The sequence below is a fragment of the Coffea arabica genome, chromosome 9c (genome assembly GCF_036785885.1).
Source record: "Coffea arabica cultivar ET-39 chromosome 9c, Coffea Arabica ET-39 HiFi, whole genome shotgun sequence".
NCBI classification, from domain to species: Eukaryota; Viridiplantae; Streptophyta; class Magnoliopsida; order Gentianales; family Rubiaceae; genus Coffea; species Coffea arabica.
The window spans coordinates 1,209,240-1,228,127 of NC_092326.1; the positions used below are offsets into that span (position 1 = coordinate 1,209,240).

At 38.4% G+C, this 18,888-nt stretch overlaps 3 protein-coding genes across 3 annotated transcripts; 2 read left to right on the forward strand and 1 right to left on the reverse strand.

The window, feature by feature from the left end:
- The first annotated feature begins 7,046 nt into the window (after positions 1-7,046).
- LOC140014416 (uncharacterized) lies at positions 7,047-8,276 on the forward strand. Its single transcript, XM_072065273.1, has one exon. It carries the CDS (start codon positions 7,047-7,049, stop codon positions 8,274-8,276), a length of 1,230 nt encoding a protein of 409 aa, XP_071921374.1.
- A 6-nt stretch (positions 8,277-8,282) lies between these two features.
- Positions 8,283-8,873, forward strand: LOC140014417 (uncharacterized mitochondrial protein AtMg00860-like). The gene has a single exon (XM_072065274.1). It carries the CDS (start codon positions 8,283-8,285, stop codon positions 8,871-8,873), a length of 591 nt encoding a protein of 196 aa, XP_071921375.1.
- Positions 8,874-11,210: 2,337 nt separating this feature from the next.
- Positions 11,211-12,460, reverse strand: LOC140014418 (uncharacterized). The gene is made up of 2 exons (XM_072065275.1): positions 12,345-12,460; positions 11,211-11,982 (listed from the first exon to the last, which is right to left on the reverse strand). The coding sequence occupies exons 1-2, from the start codon at positions 12,458-12,460 to the stop codon at positions 11,211-11,213; spliced, it is 888 nt and encodes a 295-aa protein (XP_071921376.1).
- Positions 12,461-18,888: the final 6,428 nt, after the last annotated feature.

The window sequence follows — 18,888 nt, forward strand, 5'->3', positions numbered from 1 at the left end:
CAAACTTACCTCAAGTGCAATCAAGATACAGACCCTTATTCTAGTGCTCTCCACTATTTAGTACTCAAGTACAAGAATCCATAATATGATAATTCACATCTCGAATTGGCCGGTCCCAAAAGTAAATCACCCCTACTAGAGATTCCTACCTGACGTACATATCTATCCATGATAAGGGATTTCAACTTATAATAGGCACGATTCATAGTTTACGTCCAAGAATAGCACTTAGTCCTTTACACTTATTCATATAATCGGGACCATATCACCACTAGCCCTAAACTCGCTCCACGCAAAGACCACGTGAAGCAGCTTTGATACCATCTGTGACGACCCCACCTCCCCCTAAGACTCACCCCAGGGTTTAGCGGACCGCTTGCCCAACTCTCGCTAGAACTCATTTACACTTGACTCGAGAAAAGATATCACGATCATAGGAAAGAAATGAAACAATAATTTCAAACTTAACATATACATTGATGCTCAAATCCAACTACAAGACTTATACACGCCCAAATACGTTAAAATGTTTACAACCCAAGTACAATCAACCCTAGTCGGGTGTTAGCGCGAGTACAATTGCAAAATCTAAAAACTAGAGTACGCTATCCTGTACAAGTCTCACGCCTCGCTCGTAACCCCTGTAAAAAAACAAATGGCATGGAATGAGTTAAAAATCCAGTGAGGTTCCAAATAGTAAGTTGACCATCATTGAAAAGTTCATGTATCAAAGTAGCAAAGTAGCGAGCATAACTAGTCCATAAAAGTGAGCAATAACACTTCAAATAACAAATCTCAAAATGAACGAGTGTAAAATTTTTCAAAAGAAGCAATAACCTGATAAGTAATACTCATGTCAAAGTATAAGGATACAGATGGCTCTCAGGAGCCAATTTCCCGTTGTTTCACCAGATCTTGATCAAGTATTAGTTAACACTCCATCAACCTTCAAGTAAAGTAACCAATCCTGTAGTGCTTCGCTTCACACCAATCCGTCCACCATTCAACCCCCTTACCGAGCCCAAACACCAACTAAACATTGGTAGTAATATTCGAGTATACCGATTAGTCGAGAAGATAGCGCTCCACTTAGCAACATTAGATACCCATAGATCGTTATTTAATCGACCAAACCCTTGCTGGCTCGACTCAAATAACTAGCCAGTGGGATTTGGATTCCCAAGTATTAACTATAGTCAATGACCAATCAATTTAGTCAAGAGAAAAGTACGGAGACGGGAATGAGAGGTACCTCCCACTCAGATCGAGTGTGGTACATACTGCTGCTCAGCACTTACAAGTCAAGCACAAGTATATCAAGTCGATTGCAACAATAAACAAGTACATATCACATTAGGGCAAGTGCGATAAAATACACCATGCCCGACCATATCAATAAAATATCATTACATTACATTGAACAAGTATTGAAAACAAGTGTCAAGTTCAATCAGGTATTTAGAAGCACTCACCGAAGATTTAGTGCTTGTCAAAAATTACATTCAGGTATAACTCCTTGGTTGGAGTCCAAATCTGCGATACAATATCATTTAAAAGTTTAAAATCAACTAGGGTTCGAAACATAGGAGTTTCGCTTCAAGAAAATCAAGTAAATGAAACTTATTTAGATAGGATTCATGTTACATATCAAACTCTACAAAATTCAGACTCGCTCTTTTGGTATTGCTAAATAAGCAACTAAAACTTTGGAATTCGCATTTGAGTCGGAAAGACGAGGAAAACGTATTTCTATTGATTTTTTCCAAGGGTATGAGTTTTGACCGAATTCTAACTTATATACCTCCACGAAAGAGGACTCAAATAACCTAGATAATTCAAATTCAATTCAACTTCAATTCTTTGATCGAATCACAAGTACACACACCTAGTTCTTGAGTGAAAATTTGGGCGGCATGCTCTTTGTATTTAGCTATTTTTTCAGCCATTTATGGCTTCCTTGTTTTTCTCAATTCAGCCCCACAATCACACACAAGTAATGTTACTAACATACCCCTTCAATTAGGCTCCAAAATCATCCAATTACAGCACAAGTGTAATAATACAATTGGAAATCAGTTTTGAAGACAAAAAGCTAAACAGCAGATTTGACATCTTATAGCATTTTGGTCACAACTAGAGCTACGTTTATCGAATTGGGGTGCACCTGATACAGTTTCGAAGCTAAAACAAAGGGGTTAAAGTACAATTTTTTGAACATTCCCATGCAAAATACATGCAAAATGCTACGACCCAGCTTCTGCAGCAACAAACCAAAAAAAAACAACTTCCAGATGCTAAAAAGTGAATTCCCTATGATTTCATCCGCAAGCTTCATTCATAAACCTTCAACAAGCGAAACTTTGAACTAACTTTAATTAAAACAAGACTAAACAACACCTGACAAGGCAATTATGCAAATTAACTGAGAAACAAACCTCTGCAACTACTTTCTATACTTCAGAAATTTTTTTCTTTTCTTCCCCAACCATTCTCATGCTATTTCTTTATTCAACTTAGATGCATTCATGCGAACAAACCAAGAAAAACTTGATTGATTTGTTAACTAAACAGAAAACACCGGAGCTTGGAATCAAAAAGAAAGAAGAAAGGAAAAAAAAGGACTGTCGAACACAGCCTACATCCAAGCAATCACAGCTTTGAATCACAGGCCCTTAAAACAAACTTAAATCATGGACAAGAGCGAAAACCACCCAAAGTTAGCAGCTCACATTACTTCAGTTTCACGGGAGAAACTGATACACCATATACATAAGCTCCCCATCAAAAGATACAAAGCACAGCTTTAAGAAAGAACAAAGGAGCATCCAAAACTTCGGGTTCCTAAAATTTCCTAAAGGTTTCTGGGCTCCGGCAGACCGAAGCTTTCTTTGCTCCCACAAAGCAAGCTCTTTCTGCTGCAACAATTGCAGCTCAAACCCAAACAGATTCAGCAGCCAAACCGACATTAACTTTCATAAACTCATAATCAAAATGCCATGTTGTACATACAAGAGGATAAGAGCTAACAAAGTGAAAGTTTGCAAATTCTAATTCATTCAAAAGGTCTCCACCAGTTCTGAATTTACCTATGGGAGTTCACTTAACAAGTTAACACTCACACTTGGTCGGCATTAGGAAAAGGAAAACAGCAGTGAAAGTCTTGTTTCATGGTAAAGCAAGTCAAAATCTCTCAAACGGGCTCTTAAGCAAAACTCCACAGAAACGTAAGAAAATAGTTACTTAAACAAGTGAACGAACAGGAGCACAACAGAAGGTAGCAGGCTTACTGATTGCTATTTTAAATCGTAGCATACTCATATATGAGATTATTATCAAACAACAAACCAACCAAAAAGGAAATTCAAACCATTCCAGAAACTTCAACAATTCAAAAGATCAAAATTTTTATTGCTGCAATAGAGAATAGGGCTCTAATCTGTCTACATTGCTGCAGCAGGACAAGGAGCACCGTCCTTGTTGCAGCAACTCTCAGCTACTGGAATTGCTCGCATAACAGCGAGGGAATGGGAAAAGAGGACAGTGTGCCTTTAGTTCAAGGCTAATGACTTTCTAAACACAGCCCTGATAGCTGATATGTTCATAGTATCCCACTCCAGTTGCAAACGAAAACAAGATTATCAAATGAAACCACAACTTTAGCAATCCCAGAAAGAAAAGATTGCTGCAACAAGCCGATAACTTCGAGCTTGTCGCAGCGCATCCTTCGATTGGACTCCAAAGGCCCTAACAGACCCAGGTTATGCAAATAAGGACCAAAGATGTAGTCTTTGGCTTACCAGATTGGAGAAAGTTAAAACCTTTGGATCAAACAACAAACACAGCATCACATCAAATGCTATCTCAGCGACCGAAAGGCCAAAAAAGATTAAAAAAAAAGTACCGAAAACAGTTGCAACAAGCAAAAGGTTTCATCTTGTTGCAGGGGTTCTAACAAAACCATTAATCACTACCACAAGTAAAGGAATGGAACGTTGAAACAGGAAATTTATGTGATTTTTCTGATTTTGGCCTGTCAAAACATAAGAGGGCAACCATAAACATCCAACGAAAGACCTCATGGGTTCATCATAGACTGTACCAAGAACCTTAAAATCATAAGTATGGCAAGGCTACCTCGTCATCGTCAAACAGATAGATAAGAAGTAACATACCTGGACAGCAAAAAGGAAGCGGATTGGAAAGATCTTTAGCGGACAGAGTTGCCCTTCAACGATGATGGAAACGGATGATGGAAAGCGATGGTTTTCTCCTTCACTCGCTGCTTTCCCTTTCCTTTTGCTTAGAATTTCTCAGCCTTACTCTCGGCTCTCTCGGTTTCTCTTCTTAGTTTTTCCTTCTTGTTTCAGTCTTTTTCCTCTCAGCTCCAACACCTTGCTCCCCTGTGCTTCCTTGACATAAATAGAGGGGGCAAAAGATTGGAAAAAAAAAGGAGAAAAGCAAATGTAGTAGGGAATTGGAAAAATTGGGAAAAATGTAGTAGAATATTAGGGATTTGGAAAAATTGGGGAAAATGTATAGGAAGCTTTGTTTCAGCTTAGTGCAGAAGCTTGTTTGTGTTTCAGACCAAGTGTTCCGTTGCTTTTGTTTTCAGAATGTGTTCCGCTGCTTTGGTCTTTGCTTTGCTTTGGATATTGTTTTTGTTGCGCGGCACTTTCCTATGATTTGATCAAAATTTTGACTTCACTCATTTTCCCCCCATTTGATACCAAAAATCATGTTTTTTTTCTGGATTTGTAATATGGTTTGAACCATAGATTTTAATGCTATAGTATTATTCTTTATTTTTTTAGCAAAAAATAAAAATTTTCATCAACATAGGTGGCAAAATTTGTTAATTTCATATAATTGAAAATGTACTTTTATAATTTGCTAATATTTTATACTAATTTCTTATAATTGCAGCACTAAAGAACATCATGTAATTCAAAATAATTAAACTCAAATTATATCGTTATAACATAGTTTCAATAAAAATAATCATTTTCCCAACATTTGAGACCAATCATCATGCTTTTTTTTATTTTTAATTTGGTTTGAAGCATAAATTTTATTGCTATAGTATTATTCTTTATTTTTTAGTACAAAAACACAAATTTTCATCAATATAGGTGGCAAAATTTGTTAATTACATATAAGTGAAAATATACTTTTGTTCTTTTTCAAACATTTATTTTAATGTTTAATTTTGTTTAAAACTATTGTACTAGTATAGATTTGCAAAACAAAACTTAAGTTCTCAATAGTTAAAAAATTCATTACAGAGAAAACACAAAGTAGTAGTTGCAAAATGTGTATAAATTACAGATATTTTAATGTGTATAAATTACAGTTTATTTTAATGTTTAATTTTGTTTGAAACTATTTTACTAGTATAGATTTGCAAGACATAGATTTATGGGTAATTTCTTTTTTTTTTTTGCTTTCACATATTTAATTTATGTTAAATACAAAACCTACCAATTTCCCTCTCTTAAAAATATTAGTGCAACACTTTTTGAATTTTACTTACAAACATTTATGTATTTAATATAAATTAAATGATTCAGAGTGAAATGCACATAAAGAGCAGAATATTTGTTCATGTAATGGAGGAAACCCACAAAGAGTTGGTACTTTATGGGCCATTTCTTTTTTTAAAAAAATTTAATTTATATTGAAAAGATAACCTACCAGTTTTCGTTTTGTAAGAAATCAGTGTAACACTTTTTGAATTTTACTTACAAGCATTTATAAATTTATCATAAATTATATGTTTGAGAGTAAAATGCCCATAAAAAGTTGGTACTTTGAATAGATAATGCTCATTTGCCCATAAACTACACTCCCTGAAGGCTATTTTGTTAATTACTTTGTTATTCCTTTGCTAATACTACTTGGCATGTAGTACAAAGGATAAATCTGGCATAAATTTCTTATTCCATTGATAAAAAGACCTGCCTGCTTTATAACTATTGTAATGAAAGATATATCTTTAGAGTTTATAACAAATTATTACTTAAGTTTGAGAAAATTATAAAATATTTATGCATAGTTTATCAAGATACCATTCGCAATTTCCTAATAAAAAAATAGGGGCTAAATTGTAAAAGCTAGGGTGCCATAATAGAAATAATAAAATTGGCGTATTACATATGGGTGTTAAATTGCAAAAGTTAGAGTGCCATAGTAGAATTAATGAAATTAGTGAATTACATATGGGGCTAAATTACAAAAGTTAGGGAGTAATAATAGAATTAAAAAAATCGGTGTACTACATATGGGACTAAATTGTAAAAGTTAAGGTATCATAATGGAATTTTTTACAACATTTGGGGCTAAATCGCAAAAGTTAGGGTGGCACAGTAGAATTAATGAAAGTGACTTAGAAATAAGTACTTTAAACAGTGACGATTAATTCTTGTCACTAAATCTGAATCGGTAGAGTGACAGTGACGATATTAGAAGTTGTCACTATATAGATCATTTTAGTGACAACTTTTTCAAGGTCATCACTGAAGACTTAGTTGCTTTGAGCAATTATGACAACTTTCCTTGTCGTCACTAAACAACTACTTTTTGTGACGACTTTTGTCGTCACTAAAAATGTTGTCACTAATGAACATATTTCTTGCGGTGTAGTTTGTGACGAAAATAACGGGTCGTCACTAAACATTTAGTTGCTTTGATGCAATTGTGACAACTTTAGGTGTTGCGACTAAAGAAGTACCTTTTGTGACGACTTATTGTCATCACTAAAAATTGTTGTCACTAATAAATTTTTTTTTATAGTGATCAGTGACGACAACTAAAAGTCGTCTGTAAATAGTCCAAGCAATAGTGATGATGTTCTTAATGTCGTCACTATTGTGTGTTCTAAACACTCCCGCACTCTTGCTAAATCTTGTCGGGAATTTACTAGTGACGACTTTTCTAGTCGTCACAAATGAGTTGGCTCCCATTAGAGGTTTGTGACGAGTTAGAAAGTCGTCAATAAAGGATCCACTTTTGTGACAACTTTTTTTCGTCACAGATAAAAGTTGTCACTGATGACCAATTTTCTTGTAGTGACCTTGGGGCATGTTTGCAAACAAGCTCATGCACATCTACTGTTGACTGAGGAAGCTGAAGACGTGGAGGAGAGTAGGGAACAGGAAGAGGAAGTTTTCTGTGACTGCATTAATGGGGGTCTAGCAGGGGAACACATAGAAGTATCAATTCATGCCTTGGCTGGAGGAGCAAGGCACAAAACTATAAGGTTGAAGGGTCATGTTAAGGGGAGGCAAGTCACTGCACTGATTGATAGTGGCAGTACCCATTGCTTCTTGGATGAGCAGTTGGCAAAGGAATTAAAACTGTGTTCACAGGGGCCAACCTTGGTAGTCAATGTGGCTAATGGTGAAAGGGTGGAGTCCAAAGGACTGGATAAGCCTTTGCAGTGGGAAATGCAGGGGCATCAGTTCCAACATACCTTCAACACTCTAAGGTTGGGGGGATGCGACATGATATTGGGAGTGGACTGGTTGGCCAAACACAGCCCTATAGAGTTCAATTTCATGGAGCTCAGTATGAGGATCCTCAAGGGGAAGCAAGAAATAACACTGATGGGAGAAGACATCAGCACCAAGTTGGAGATGTTCAAAGGAGGCAGGCTAGTAAAATGGCTAAGGAAGCAGGAATATGGGGTGGTAGCACAACTAGTGACCGTGGGGAAGGAAGAAAATCTAGGACAGATACCCATTGAAATCAGTCATGTGCTAGATCAATACAAGGATGTCTTTGAAGAGCCAAAAGGAATGCCTCCAACCAGGAGCCATGATCACCAGATTGTCCTCAAGGATGGGGCCAGGCCCTTCCAGGTGAGGCCATACAGGTGCCCCTACGTGCAGAAGTCTGAAATTGAGAAGTTAGTGAAAGAAATGCTAGAACTGGGCATCATACAACCCAGCAGTAGCCCATTTGCTTCACCAGTGCTACTGGTTAAGAAAAAAGATGGGACATGGAGATTCTGTGTGGACTACAGGCAGCTGAATGAGCTAACAGTGAAAAACAAATTCCCCATGCCTCTGATTGAAGAATTAATAGATGAACTGCATGGGGCCAAGTACTTCACAAAAATGGACCTGAGAGCAGGATACTTTCAAATCAGGGTCAAAGTGGAGGACATACCAAAGACAGCTTTCAGGACTCATCAAGGACTCTGTGAGTTCAAGGTCATGCCATTTGGCTTGACCAATGCACCCGCAACCTTCCAGAGCCTAATGAATCAGGTCTTTTAGGAGCAGATGAGGAAACATGTGCTGGTGTTCTTTGATGATATCCTGGTCTACAGCCCCACACTGGAGACACATGTGAAGCATGTAACTGAGGTAATGAGTATTCTGAGGCAGCATCAATTGTTTGCAAAAATGAGTAAATGTTCTTTTGCGCAGCTACAGGTGGAATATTTGGGTCACATAATATCAGCAGAGGGGGTGCAGGCTAATCCTGAGAAGATAGAAGGCATGAAAAACTGTCCGAGACCAACCAACATCAAACAGCTAAGGGGATTTCTAGGCCTAACAGGGTACTACAGGAGATTTGTCAAAGGGTACGGGGCTATGGCCAGGCCCTTGACAGACCTGCTCAAGAAGGACAACTTCAACTGGAGTGAGGACACAGAGCAGGCCTTCCAACAACTAAAAGGGGCCATGTGTAGCACCCCAGTCTTAGCAGTACCTGACTTCTCACAGCCATTCATTATTGAGACTGATGCATGCTACACTGGTATAGGGGCTGTGCTAATGCAGAATAGAAGACCTATCTCCTACCTCAGTCAAGCTCTGGGACAGAAAAACATGGGTTATCAATCTACGAGAAGGAATTACTGGCATTAGTGACGGCTGTGACCAAATGGAGGCACTACTTGGAAGGACACCATTTCATTATACACACTGACCATCAAAGTCTGAAGTATCTCCTGGAGCAGAGGATCACTACCCCACTCCAACAGAAATGGCTCACTAAATTGTTGGGATTAAGCTACGAAATCCATTACAAAAAAGGTAGGGATAACCTGGCTGCTGATGCACTGTCTAGACAAGGCAGGGAAGAAACAGGGGAGTGCACGGCCATCTCATGTGCAGTGCCAACTTGGGTACAGGAGGTGATAGAGTTACCAGGGGGATGAATGGGTTCAGAAGACCACAGCTCTGGTGCTATTGACTCCCACACTAGCACCAGAATACTCATACCAGGATGGCATTCTCAGGTTCAAGAAGAGGCAGTAGTAGGAGGACAAGGTGATATCAGGAGGAAGTTAATTACTGCACTACACGATTCTCAAATTGGAGGACATTCAGGCATTCAAGCCAGCTATATGAGGGCCAAACAGCTATTTTACTGGCCAGGAATGTACCAGGAAATCAAGAAGGCAGTCCTGGAGTGTGATACCTGCAGAAAATGCAAAGATGAACATGTGGCTTACCCAGGATTGCTGCAGCCACTCCCTATTCCCCAGCACTCATAGAGCCATATTACTATGGATTTCGTGGAAGGCCTACCCCAATCAAAAGGAAGGAATACTATTATGGTGGTGGTAGATAGATTTACAAAATATGCACACTTTATCAGTTTATCCCATCCTTTTGATGCTCCAAAAGTGGCTAGACTCTTCATTGATTTCATCAGTAAACTACACGGTATCCCTCAAAGCATGCTTTCAGACAGGGACAGGATTTTTGTCAGTAAATTCTGGGAAGAATTATTCAGTTCGTTGGGGGCCAAATTGGACTACAGCACAGCTTATCACCCCCAGACTGATGGCCAGACTGAGAGGGTAAACCAGGTGCTGGAAATGTACCTCAGGTGCCTGACTCATATGGAACCAAAAAAGTGGAACCAGTGGTTATCTCTGGCAGAATGGTGGTACAACACTTCCCACCACACTGCCATCCAGATGACCCCTTTTGAGGCACTATATGGTTTTGCACCTCCACAATTGGCTCTGGGACCCTACCTGCAATCCAGGGTAGCTGCAGTAGGGGAATACCTCAGGGAGAGGCAACAAATGGACTACATACTGAAGCAGAATTTGAAGCAGGCTCAGGAGAGGATGAAGAGGTATGCTGATGAGAAGAGGAGTGAACGGGAATTCAGTAAAGGAGATTGGGTATATCTACGGTTGCAACCTTACAGACAGAGCTCTGTGGCTCTGAGAGGGAACACCAAACTATCAGCAAGGTACTTTGGTCCATACAGAATAGAGGAAAGGATAGGGAATGTAGCTTACAAACTGAATCTGCCAAGCTCTTCAAAGGTGCACCCTGTTTTCCATGTGTCGTTGCTCAAAAGAAAGGTGGGAGACAAGATCACCCCCACCCTCCAATTACCAGAAACAAATGAAAAGGGACACTGGAGGGTAGAGCCTATTGCCATACTGGATAGGAAAATGGTAAAGAAGAAAAATGCAGCTGTCACTCAGTGGCTAATCCACTGGTGGGGTACGGATCCTGCAGAAGCTACATGGGAAGATGCTGAGGAGATTGAAAGACAATTCCCTACCTTCCAACCTTGAGGACAAGGTTTGCTGTTGAGGGGGAGGTATTGTAATGAAGTAGTGAAATAACAGGGACCGGAGAAGTAAAGGCGTGAGGAGTCATCAAAGGAAAGCGCGATCAAATAGAGAGGAAAGAAGAGAAGACGTGTTTTGAAGAATTAAAACAGCAAGCAGGGCACGAAGTAAATAAAGGCGTGAAAACAAGAAGGGAAAAGGCGCAAGGAGTTCGCAAAGGCGTGAGCAAGGAAGCACGCTCATTCTGGGTTCACGACCTTCTTGCTGTAAGTGGACCAGTGAATCTAGAAGATTCACTCACACGCAATTTCTATGCCGTTAGCTAGTGGGAGAGTTAGTTAGAGTAGATTACTATATATATTACGATCATGCAATGGATTGGGACAAGAAATATTCCTGTATTGTGATCAGAAGGAGAATATCCTTTCTGTTTTCCTTTTCTTAAAAGTTTTCCTGCATTCTTACTCATCTTCTTCTCTTCCCGCCAATTCCTTTTCTGTAAGCAAGTTGAAGTTGTTCAATGAAAAATTGAGTTGTTCTTGACATTCATTCAGCTTGGGTGTAATTTGCGTTTCCATCAATCGAATACATAACGAGTACCTTCCTCACCAATTTCCATAATAGGTTCTGTACCACAACAGAAAATCACTGAGGGAGCAACCTATAATAACCACCTTAATGCTGGATTAGGTACCCTTAAAGCTCCCCATGCAAAAAACCTACCCCGCACAGCTGAATGTGGTCGGAAAATGCCAAGCGGCTTCTCGAAGAAGCCCCAAACCGAGTTTGCTATCTCACTACTCCCAAACAGGTGGTGGAGCGATTCCTCATCTGGTGATGAACAACAGACGCACTTAGACAGGCCTGCAACCCTAAACCGGCGGAGACACGTATCTACTAGAAGCTTATGACCCAACATCCTCCACATAAAAAATGAAATTTTTAGCGGCAGCCCCAGTCTCCAAAGAGCATCATACAGCCAGGATTTGTGAGGGAGGCCATCAATCACTGGAATAATCGAACTGAGCTCAAATTCACCTGAAGCCAATAGGTCCCAAAAAGGAGAATCCGGATCCTCCCCCGTTACCAACAATGTGTCTCTAGTAGCCTCCAAAATTTCCTGGCAACCCAACTGCTCGATACTAAGTGAATCCCATCGCCCCCTTACCCAGAACTCCCGTACCACTGCCATAGTAGCAAGCTCAGGGAACTTCCATGCCAGAGGTCCCCATCCAGCCCAGTTATCCCACAAGAAAGAGCAGCTGCCATTGGAAAGCTCCCACACCAGGTGTTCCTCAACCCTACCACGGGCCGCTAGCAGTATTTTCCACGAATGCGAGGCAGAAGGCCCCAGTGTCACCTGGTTCGGATGCAAGGCACCACAGTAACGTGCATGAAGGAAGTTTGCCCAGAGTGTTCCCTTCCTCCAGAACCTGTACCAGAACTTACACGCAAAAGCCTCCGTTAATGAAGAGAGTGAGCGAAACCCCAGGCCTTCCGCCTCTGTGGGACAACACAACTTATCCCATGCTACCCAATGATACCGACGACCCACGAATGATTCCCCCCACAGAAAGTCAGCAAAAATTTTCTCAAGTTGGCTCTTGCTAGTGCCTAGTGAAATTGATGTTACTTTCTATATGCTTGTCGAAAAACTATAAAATTTGTACCATCCTAAACTATACTCAGGGTACTATTTTTTCTAAATGCATCATTTGGTGATTTAATTACGAGACAGTTTAAATTCACTTGTAAGTCAAGACATCTATAGATTCGTGTTCTACTTCTCCTTTACCCTTCAAAGAATACAATATTGTTCTCAAGATGGACCTTCAGACCATCTTCGCCAACACTCGGAATGTTTACCCTCAACAAACAACCACCCTTCACTGGACTATGCATTGCAGGCATCAATGGCCCTCCTATTTGAAATGGTTGGGGAGCCAACCTCTGTGTTGGTTTTTGTTTCAAAATAGAGTCCAATAATTGATAGGTACTGCATACCTAAAAATAAAAAAGTGGAACTCAACTATCGAAGGGTTAAATAGATTAACTATACCTATTCTTAATTTAGGGCCAATTTTGAAGTTTAATCGTCTTAATTCAACGTAATAGAGCAATTAAAAGTCCAAAAAAGGGAACCAATGTTGATACAATTCATAAATGGCTTCAAAGATAGCTAAAATATCTTATATTATCACACAAAAAAAGAAAAAAATCAAGATTGGTAGGAGTGTTCAGTGAAAAAACCTTCAATGAATGAACAATTACATAGTTTAATAAGCAATTACATACCTTCAATGAACGAACAAAGACAGCGATGGCAGCTGCAATGCAATTCAACCGAAAAAAAAACTCAAAAGAAAGGCTCGATTGAGAGATGTAAAAAGTTGGAGAGGGGTTTTGAAGACAGAGAGCTGCAAGGCTCTAATGAGAGAGAGAGAGAGAGGTTTGGTGAGAAGAAGGAGGAGTTCTGATCGATGAGATAGGGGAGACAGATGTTCCATAATTTCAAGAATGGAAAAAGTTTTAGGCGCCTGAAAATTGCGCCAAAAAAGGAACGACGTCGCTTTTTTATTATTATTATTTTTTGGATCCTTTGAGATATCTCACATAGACTCAACTGTCATAATAGGAATTCTAAAGAGATACACTTCTATTTTTAAATAAAATAAAATAAAAAATAGTTAGAGTATACATTGTTGGATTGATACTAAGTGTCGTGATAGAAATGTTATAAGGATATATGTAAGTAAGCGTCACTATAGGTATGCCAAGAAAGTCTTTTTTATTGTAGTGTATGTTGCCACGTAAGATTGATATTATTTGATAATTGTTGGAGTTAATGAAACTAATTGGACAAACTGTTGCAAAAGAGTGTAGTTTTCAAATTCATGTTGCGGTAAAACTAAGGTGGCAACTAAATTGATAGAAGTGGACTTGGCATTGACTATGTAATTCTTCTATGGATTAAGGTTTCTTATAGTTGACGTTTTAAGGCGACCAAAAAAGGAATAGTGAGAGGTCCGCTTAGCATTGGGGCCATAAGCCTAACACTTGGCCTTTTGAAACATTCCCATTCGGTTTCATCCGGCTAAATTCCCACAATGTAGATGGGGTCAGATTCGAAGGAGCGAAGCTGTGTCGGTGAATAGAATATGAAATAAACAAAAAACAATTTACGGAATAGCAAAATATTCAAAAATTTATAATTGTGCCTAAAATAAGTATAGTAGGAAAAAGGTAAAATAGCAAAGCATTTTTTTTTTTGCTTTTTTTTATTCCCCTTATCAAGATCTAGCATAAAGAATGACTTCTAATACGTCGTCGTTGATAGCACATATAATAACTCATCATTCTCTTTTATATTTAAAAAAATAGATTAATTTTTTATATATTAATAATGTATACAGTATTAGGCTTGAATACATACTATTTGTGCAAATTTGAAATTTGAAATTTAAATTAATATTAATTGTCATGCATTAGAATCTAATAACATATACAGTAGCAGTGCATATAATATTAATCCTTAAATCATTATACAATTTGGTGAATGAAAGTTGGTGAAGGAGGGGAGGGGGGATGGTACATCATATCAACAGCGTACATAAGTTTCAAAGAGAAAATCATAAAGGGGCTAAAAGCCTAAAAGTCTTCGATTTGGGTCCTCATTGCGTCAACGAATGATTTCCCATCTAGTTCACGGGAAAATAACGCTTTTAAATAGTCAATCATACTAATTCTTCTGAAAATTGCTGGATTTTCAGGGGTGACAAGACTTGGCGCTGGACCCGTAATTTTTTTTTTTGGGAGAAGAAACGTTGCAATGGAAAGCCTTTCGTTGTGCAAATTCACAGTTGCCCGATGCTCAATGCTCTTGTAAATCCCATTTGTCACAATCTACATCTCAGTTCAAAAACGTCAAATTATTGCCAACTGTGTACTATGTAGCATACATTCTTATGAAAGTTTAATTAGGCTCAATAATAGAATACGGTTAACAGGGTAATCTTGTGAGTCCACCTATAACTACTGTTATGCCCCAAAAAATTGAGATAGAATTCAGAAGCTATACCCTGATAATTCCAGGACATGATTTGTAGGTAACTTGTGTAATTAGCATTGAAATCAAGACTAAAAGTAAATTTCTTTCTGCAAATCAAAACAAATTTGTTGGGAAAAAGAGTAAGTACTTTTTCAAAGCGATGAAAGGAAAGTAGTTTGAATTTCACCACTCGTACATCACAGGTAAGCAATGATTTGGAGGGTTGGGGGATGTAAGGGCATGTACAATACTAATTTTTGACATTATTATGCCCAAGTTTTACATTCTTGGGAAATATTACTCGAATAATGAAGTAATTAATCAATTAAGTTGGTTACTAATATGAATAAAACTACTTTTTCAATATAAAGACCTTTTCATCCATATATTTTATGCTTTTTTTTTTACTTTACAAAGATACGTGTTTCATTAAAGTACTTAATTTTCTATCAATAGACAACATTCGTTTAACTCCGACAAAGTAGCCAAAGTTATAAGTTTAGGCACAAATTTGTCAAAAGTTAAATTTTGGTATGAAAACTACACTTTGACCTGGCCTCATTTTCTAGGCGGTGCAAGTTGATAATTAGTCTTACATCAACCTAGTGTACGCATACTAATCATAATCGGAAAGATTATCTCTTGAATCCTATTAAAATATGGGAAAGACATTCTAGTTTCCATATATGTTCATAATTGTAAAAACCAATTTGCAAATATCTCATAAGGGAGGCCAAAAACTAGATAGATGTTGTAATTATAATTATATAAACAGAAAAGCAATTTGAAGAGATTGTTCATATTCACATTGCATCTTTGGAGAAAGGATTTTGAGCATGATTACCTCTAAAATGTCTCCGACATTGACAATGAATGCATTAGGAAGTGGTACAACAGGAACCCAAGCTCCAGCCTTTTTGATTTGGAGGCCTTCCACTTCATTGACTTGAAGTAAAATGGTAAGCCCAACGGCATCAGAGTGGGGGCAAAGGCCCATCACTAGCTCAGGTTGGGCTCTCTTGAACAGAACTGCTGTGAATTTTCAGCCATCCCTTCAATCAACTCCCATACTGCCCGAGGAGTCTTGTTCACTAACGCTCTTCCACTTGCAGCATCGATTATACTCCTGTCTCTGAAAAGTACCTCTCATAGAAATATTGGATGAGCAGTTGCTCACTTATCTGATGTTGAGGGCATTTGATACATAGTTTCTCAAACCTCTCCCAATACTCATAGAGAGACTCGCCTGGGTGTTGTTTGATACCACAGATTTCCTTCTTTAAACTCGTAGCTCGAGACGCCGGAAAGTACTTGTTTAGAAATTTTTTCTTCAATTGGTCCCACATGGTGATACTACCTGGTGGTAGGTAGTTCAACCAATCTTTCGCGGAATCCTTCAAAGAGAAGGGAAAGGCCCTCATTTTTATCTGTTCATCAGTAATTCCCGGGGGTTTCATACTGTTGTAGACGACGTCGAACTCTTGCAAGTGCTTGTAGGGCTCCTAACCTGGTAAACCATGGAAAGATGGTAAGAGATGAATTAGGCCAGATTTTAACTCCAAAAATGTGTTATCATTTAAATTTTAAAAAGTAATGCACAAAGGTTGCTGATTTAAATTAGAAGTAGCCAACTTTCTTAGTGTTTGTGCATTTACCATGGTGACTTTCTCTTGATCCGAGTCACTCGAAGTGTCACCAAACGAATCTGTTGGTTCAACTTCTGGCTCAGGTCTCTGGGATGCAGCACTGGAGTGTTCCTTTCTGAGCTGTCTGGTTTCTTTCCTCATTCTACGCGCAGTTTTCTCTACTTCAGGATCGAAAATTAATTCGCCTGTACGAGAAGATCGAGGCATAAACTAGAAAAATACCAAAAAATTAGAACAAAATTAAGATTAATAAGAAACAAATACTTAACGTCAGTCCGTGGCAACGGCGCAAAAAATTGACAGGGTGTCGAGTCTGCTCAATAATAATAATAAAAACCTAAATACCACTAAAATCAGTCCATAATTAATCCTAGGTACTGGAGCAGAGACTTTAGGTGTGCAATGGGTTACTTGATTCACTCTGTTCTCGAAGAGTTTGCGTAATCTGATATACCAAAATTAATTAGTTGACAAAATTTATTAAATAGTAGACAGTGGCAAGTAGGGTCGTCTCCTCAGGGATTGGGGATATTTGTCTCTTTTAAATTTCAATTGGTAAAGGGGAATTTTATCAGAATGAAACTAAAAACAATTAAACAATTAAACTAAAAATGAATAATTAACTAGCACAAATGTAGCAGGAATTAAATCAAGAATAGATAAATTCTAACTAAGGATACTACTTCTTAGACAGAGTCCACTTACCCGATCATTGATGCAAGAAAGGTTCACTTAATTTATTAATAGGCTAGTTACAGTCGCCGAAGGACTCTATCGACCAATATTTTCTTAATTTATTGATAACCAATGTACGACCATTGATTACCCCTAACTAGAAAATACTCCTAGGTACGACTGTAGGAATTAATTTTTCAATTGCATTAATAACTAGAAAAACCTAACCCCAATCAATAACGCTCTGCGAGGGTTATTTAAATTAGATTGCATGTTCCCTTAGTGTGTAAACACGCCAGTTGCCACTAATATTAATCAATCAAATAATTACGGATTTAATTGGCTAACTTGACAAGAGATTAATAAATCACATTAAACATCGGACCCTTGACATCCAATCAATAAAATAATTCCATGAAAATTCAAGCAGACAACGTGCAAATATTAATAAATTGAGAGACGCGTGAAAACTAATTAGATCTCACAGATTTTCGGGACTACACCGTCGAATTGATCCTTGACTAGATGAAAGGTTTAGCCACGCCGCATAATTAAATCTTTACGCAAATTAATTGATTGCAAAAACATTGCATTTTTTACTAGAAAGCAAGGAATAAAAGATATTCTTCCCGTTGGAAAATATTGTCAAACATCTGGAATGCATTAAAGGCCAGTAAGAAGAAAGAAAACTAAAAACTATGCTAAAAGCTAAAAACTAGAGCCGTCCCAAAAGAGATGTCCCTGGCCTCTGTACGACTCCCCCTTAAAGGCCAAAAGCCAATGACTCAATGCTTTCTATCCCGTGGTCCCCACCGAAATTGAAAGCCAAAAAAAGGAATACAAAAGATGCGGCTCAATTTCCTTTTTGTTTCCTCGGCTCCTAGGGCTCTCATGGCCCTCTCTTCGTCAGCTCAATCCGTTTGTTTTCTCCCTTGTGGGCCACATTGAGGGACCTTTGCAGAAGACTCCCATTTGTGAAGTAATTTGCTTTAGAAAGTGCCTCCTTTTTGTAGTTTTCTGCTCTAATACCTGAAATTAATTTCAGATACCAAATATAAATAGATATTGACAATTAACACTATATTTGACAGGGACAAAAGAAGAAATTAATAATAAAATTGCTAACAAATAATACCCTATCAACCACAAACTTACCTCAAGTGCAATCAAGATACAGACCCTTATTCTAGTGCTCTCCACTATTTAGTACTCAAGTACAAGAATCCATAATATGATAATTCACATCTCGAATTGGCCGGTCCCAAAAGTAAATCACCCCTACTAGAGATTCCTACCTGACGTACATATCTATCCATGATAAGGGATTTCAACTTATAATAGGCACGATTCATAGTTTACGTCCAAGAATAGCACTTAGTCCTTTACACTTATTCATATAATCGGGACCATATCACCACTAGCCCTAAACTCGCTCCACGCAAAGACCACGTGAAGCAGCTTTGATACCATCTGTGACGACCCCACCTCCCCCTAAGACTCACCCCAGGGTTTAGCGGACCGCTTGCCCAACTCTCGCTAGAACTCATTTACACTTGACTCGAGAAAAGATATCACGATCATAGGAAAGAAATGAAACAATAATTTCAAACTTAACATATACATTGATGCTCAAATCCAACTACAAGACTTATACACGCCCAAATACGTTAAAATGTTTACAACCCAAGTACAATCAACCCTAGTCGGGTGTTAGCGCGAGTACAATTGCAAAATCTAAAAACTAGAGTACGCTATCCTGTACAAGTCTCACGCCTCGCTCGTACCCCCTGTAAAAAAACAAATGGCATGGAATGAGTTAAAAATCCAGTGAGGTTCCAAATAGTAAGTTGACCATCATTGAAAAGTTCATGTATCAAAGTAGCAAAGTAGCGAGCATAACTAGTCCATAAAAGTGAGCAATAACACTTCAAATAACAAATCTCAAAATGAACGAGTGTAAAATTTTTCAA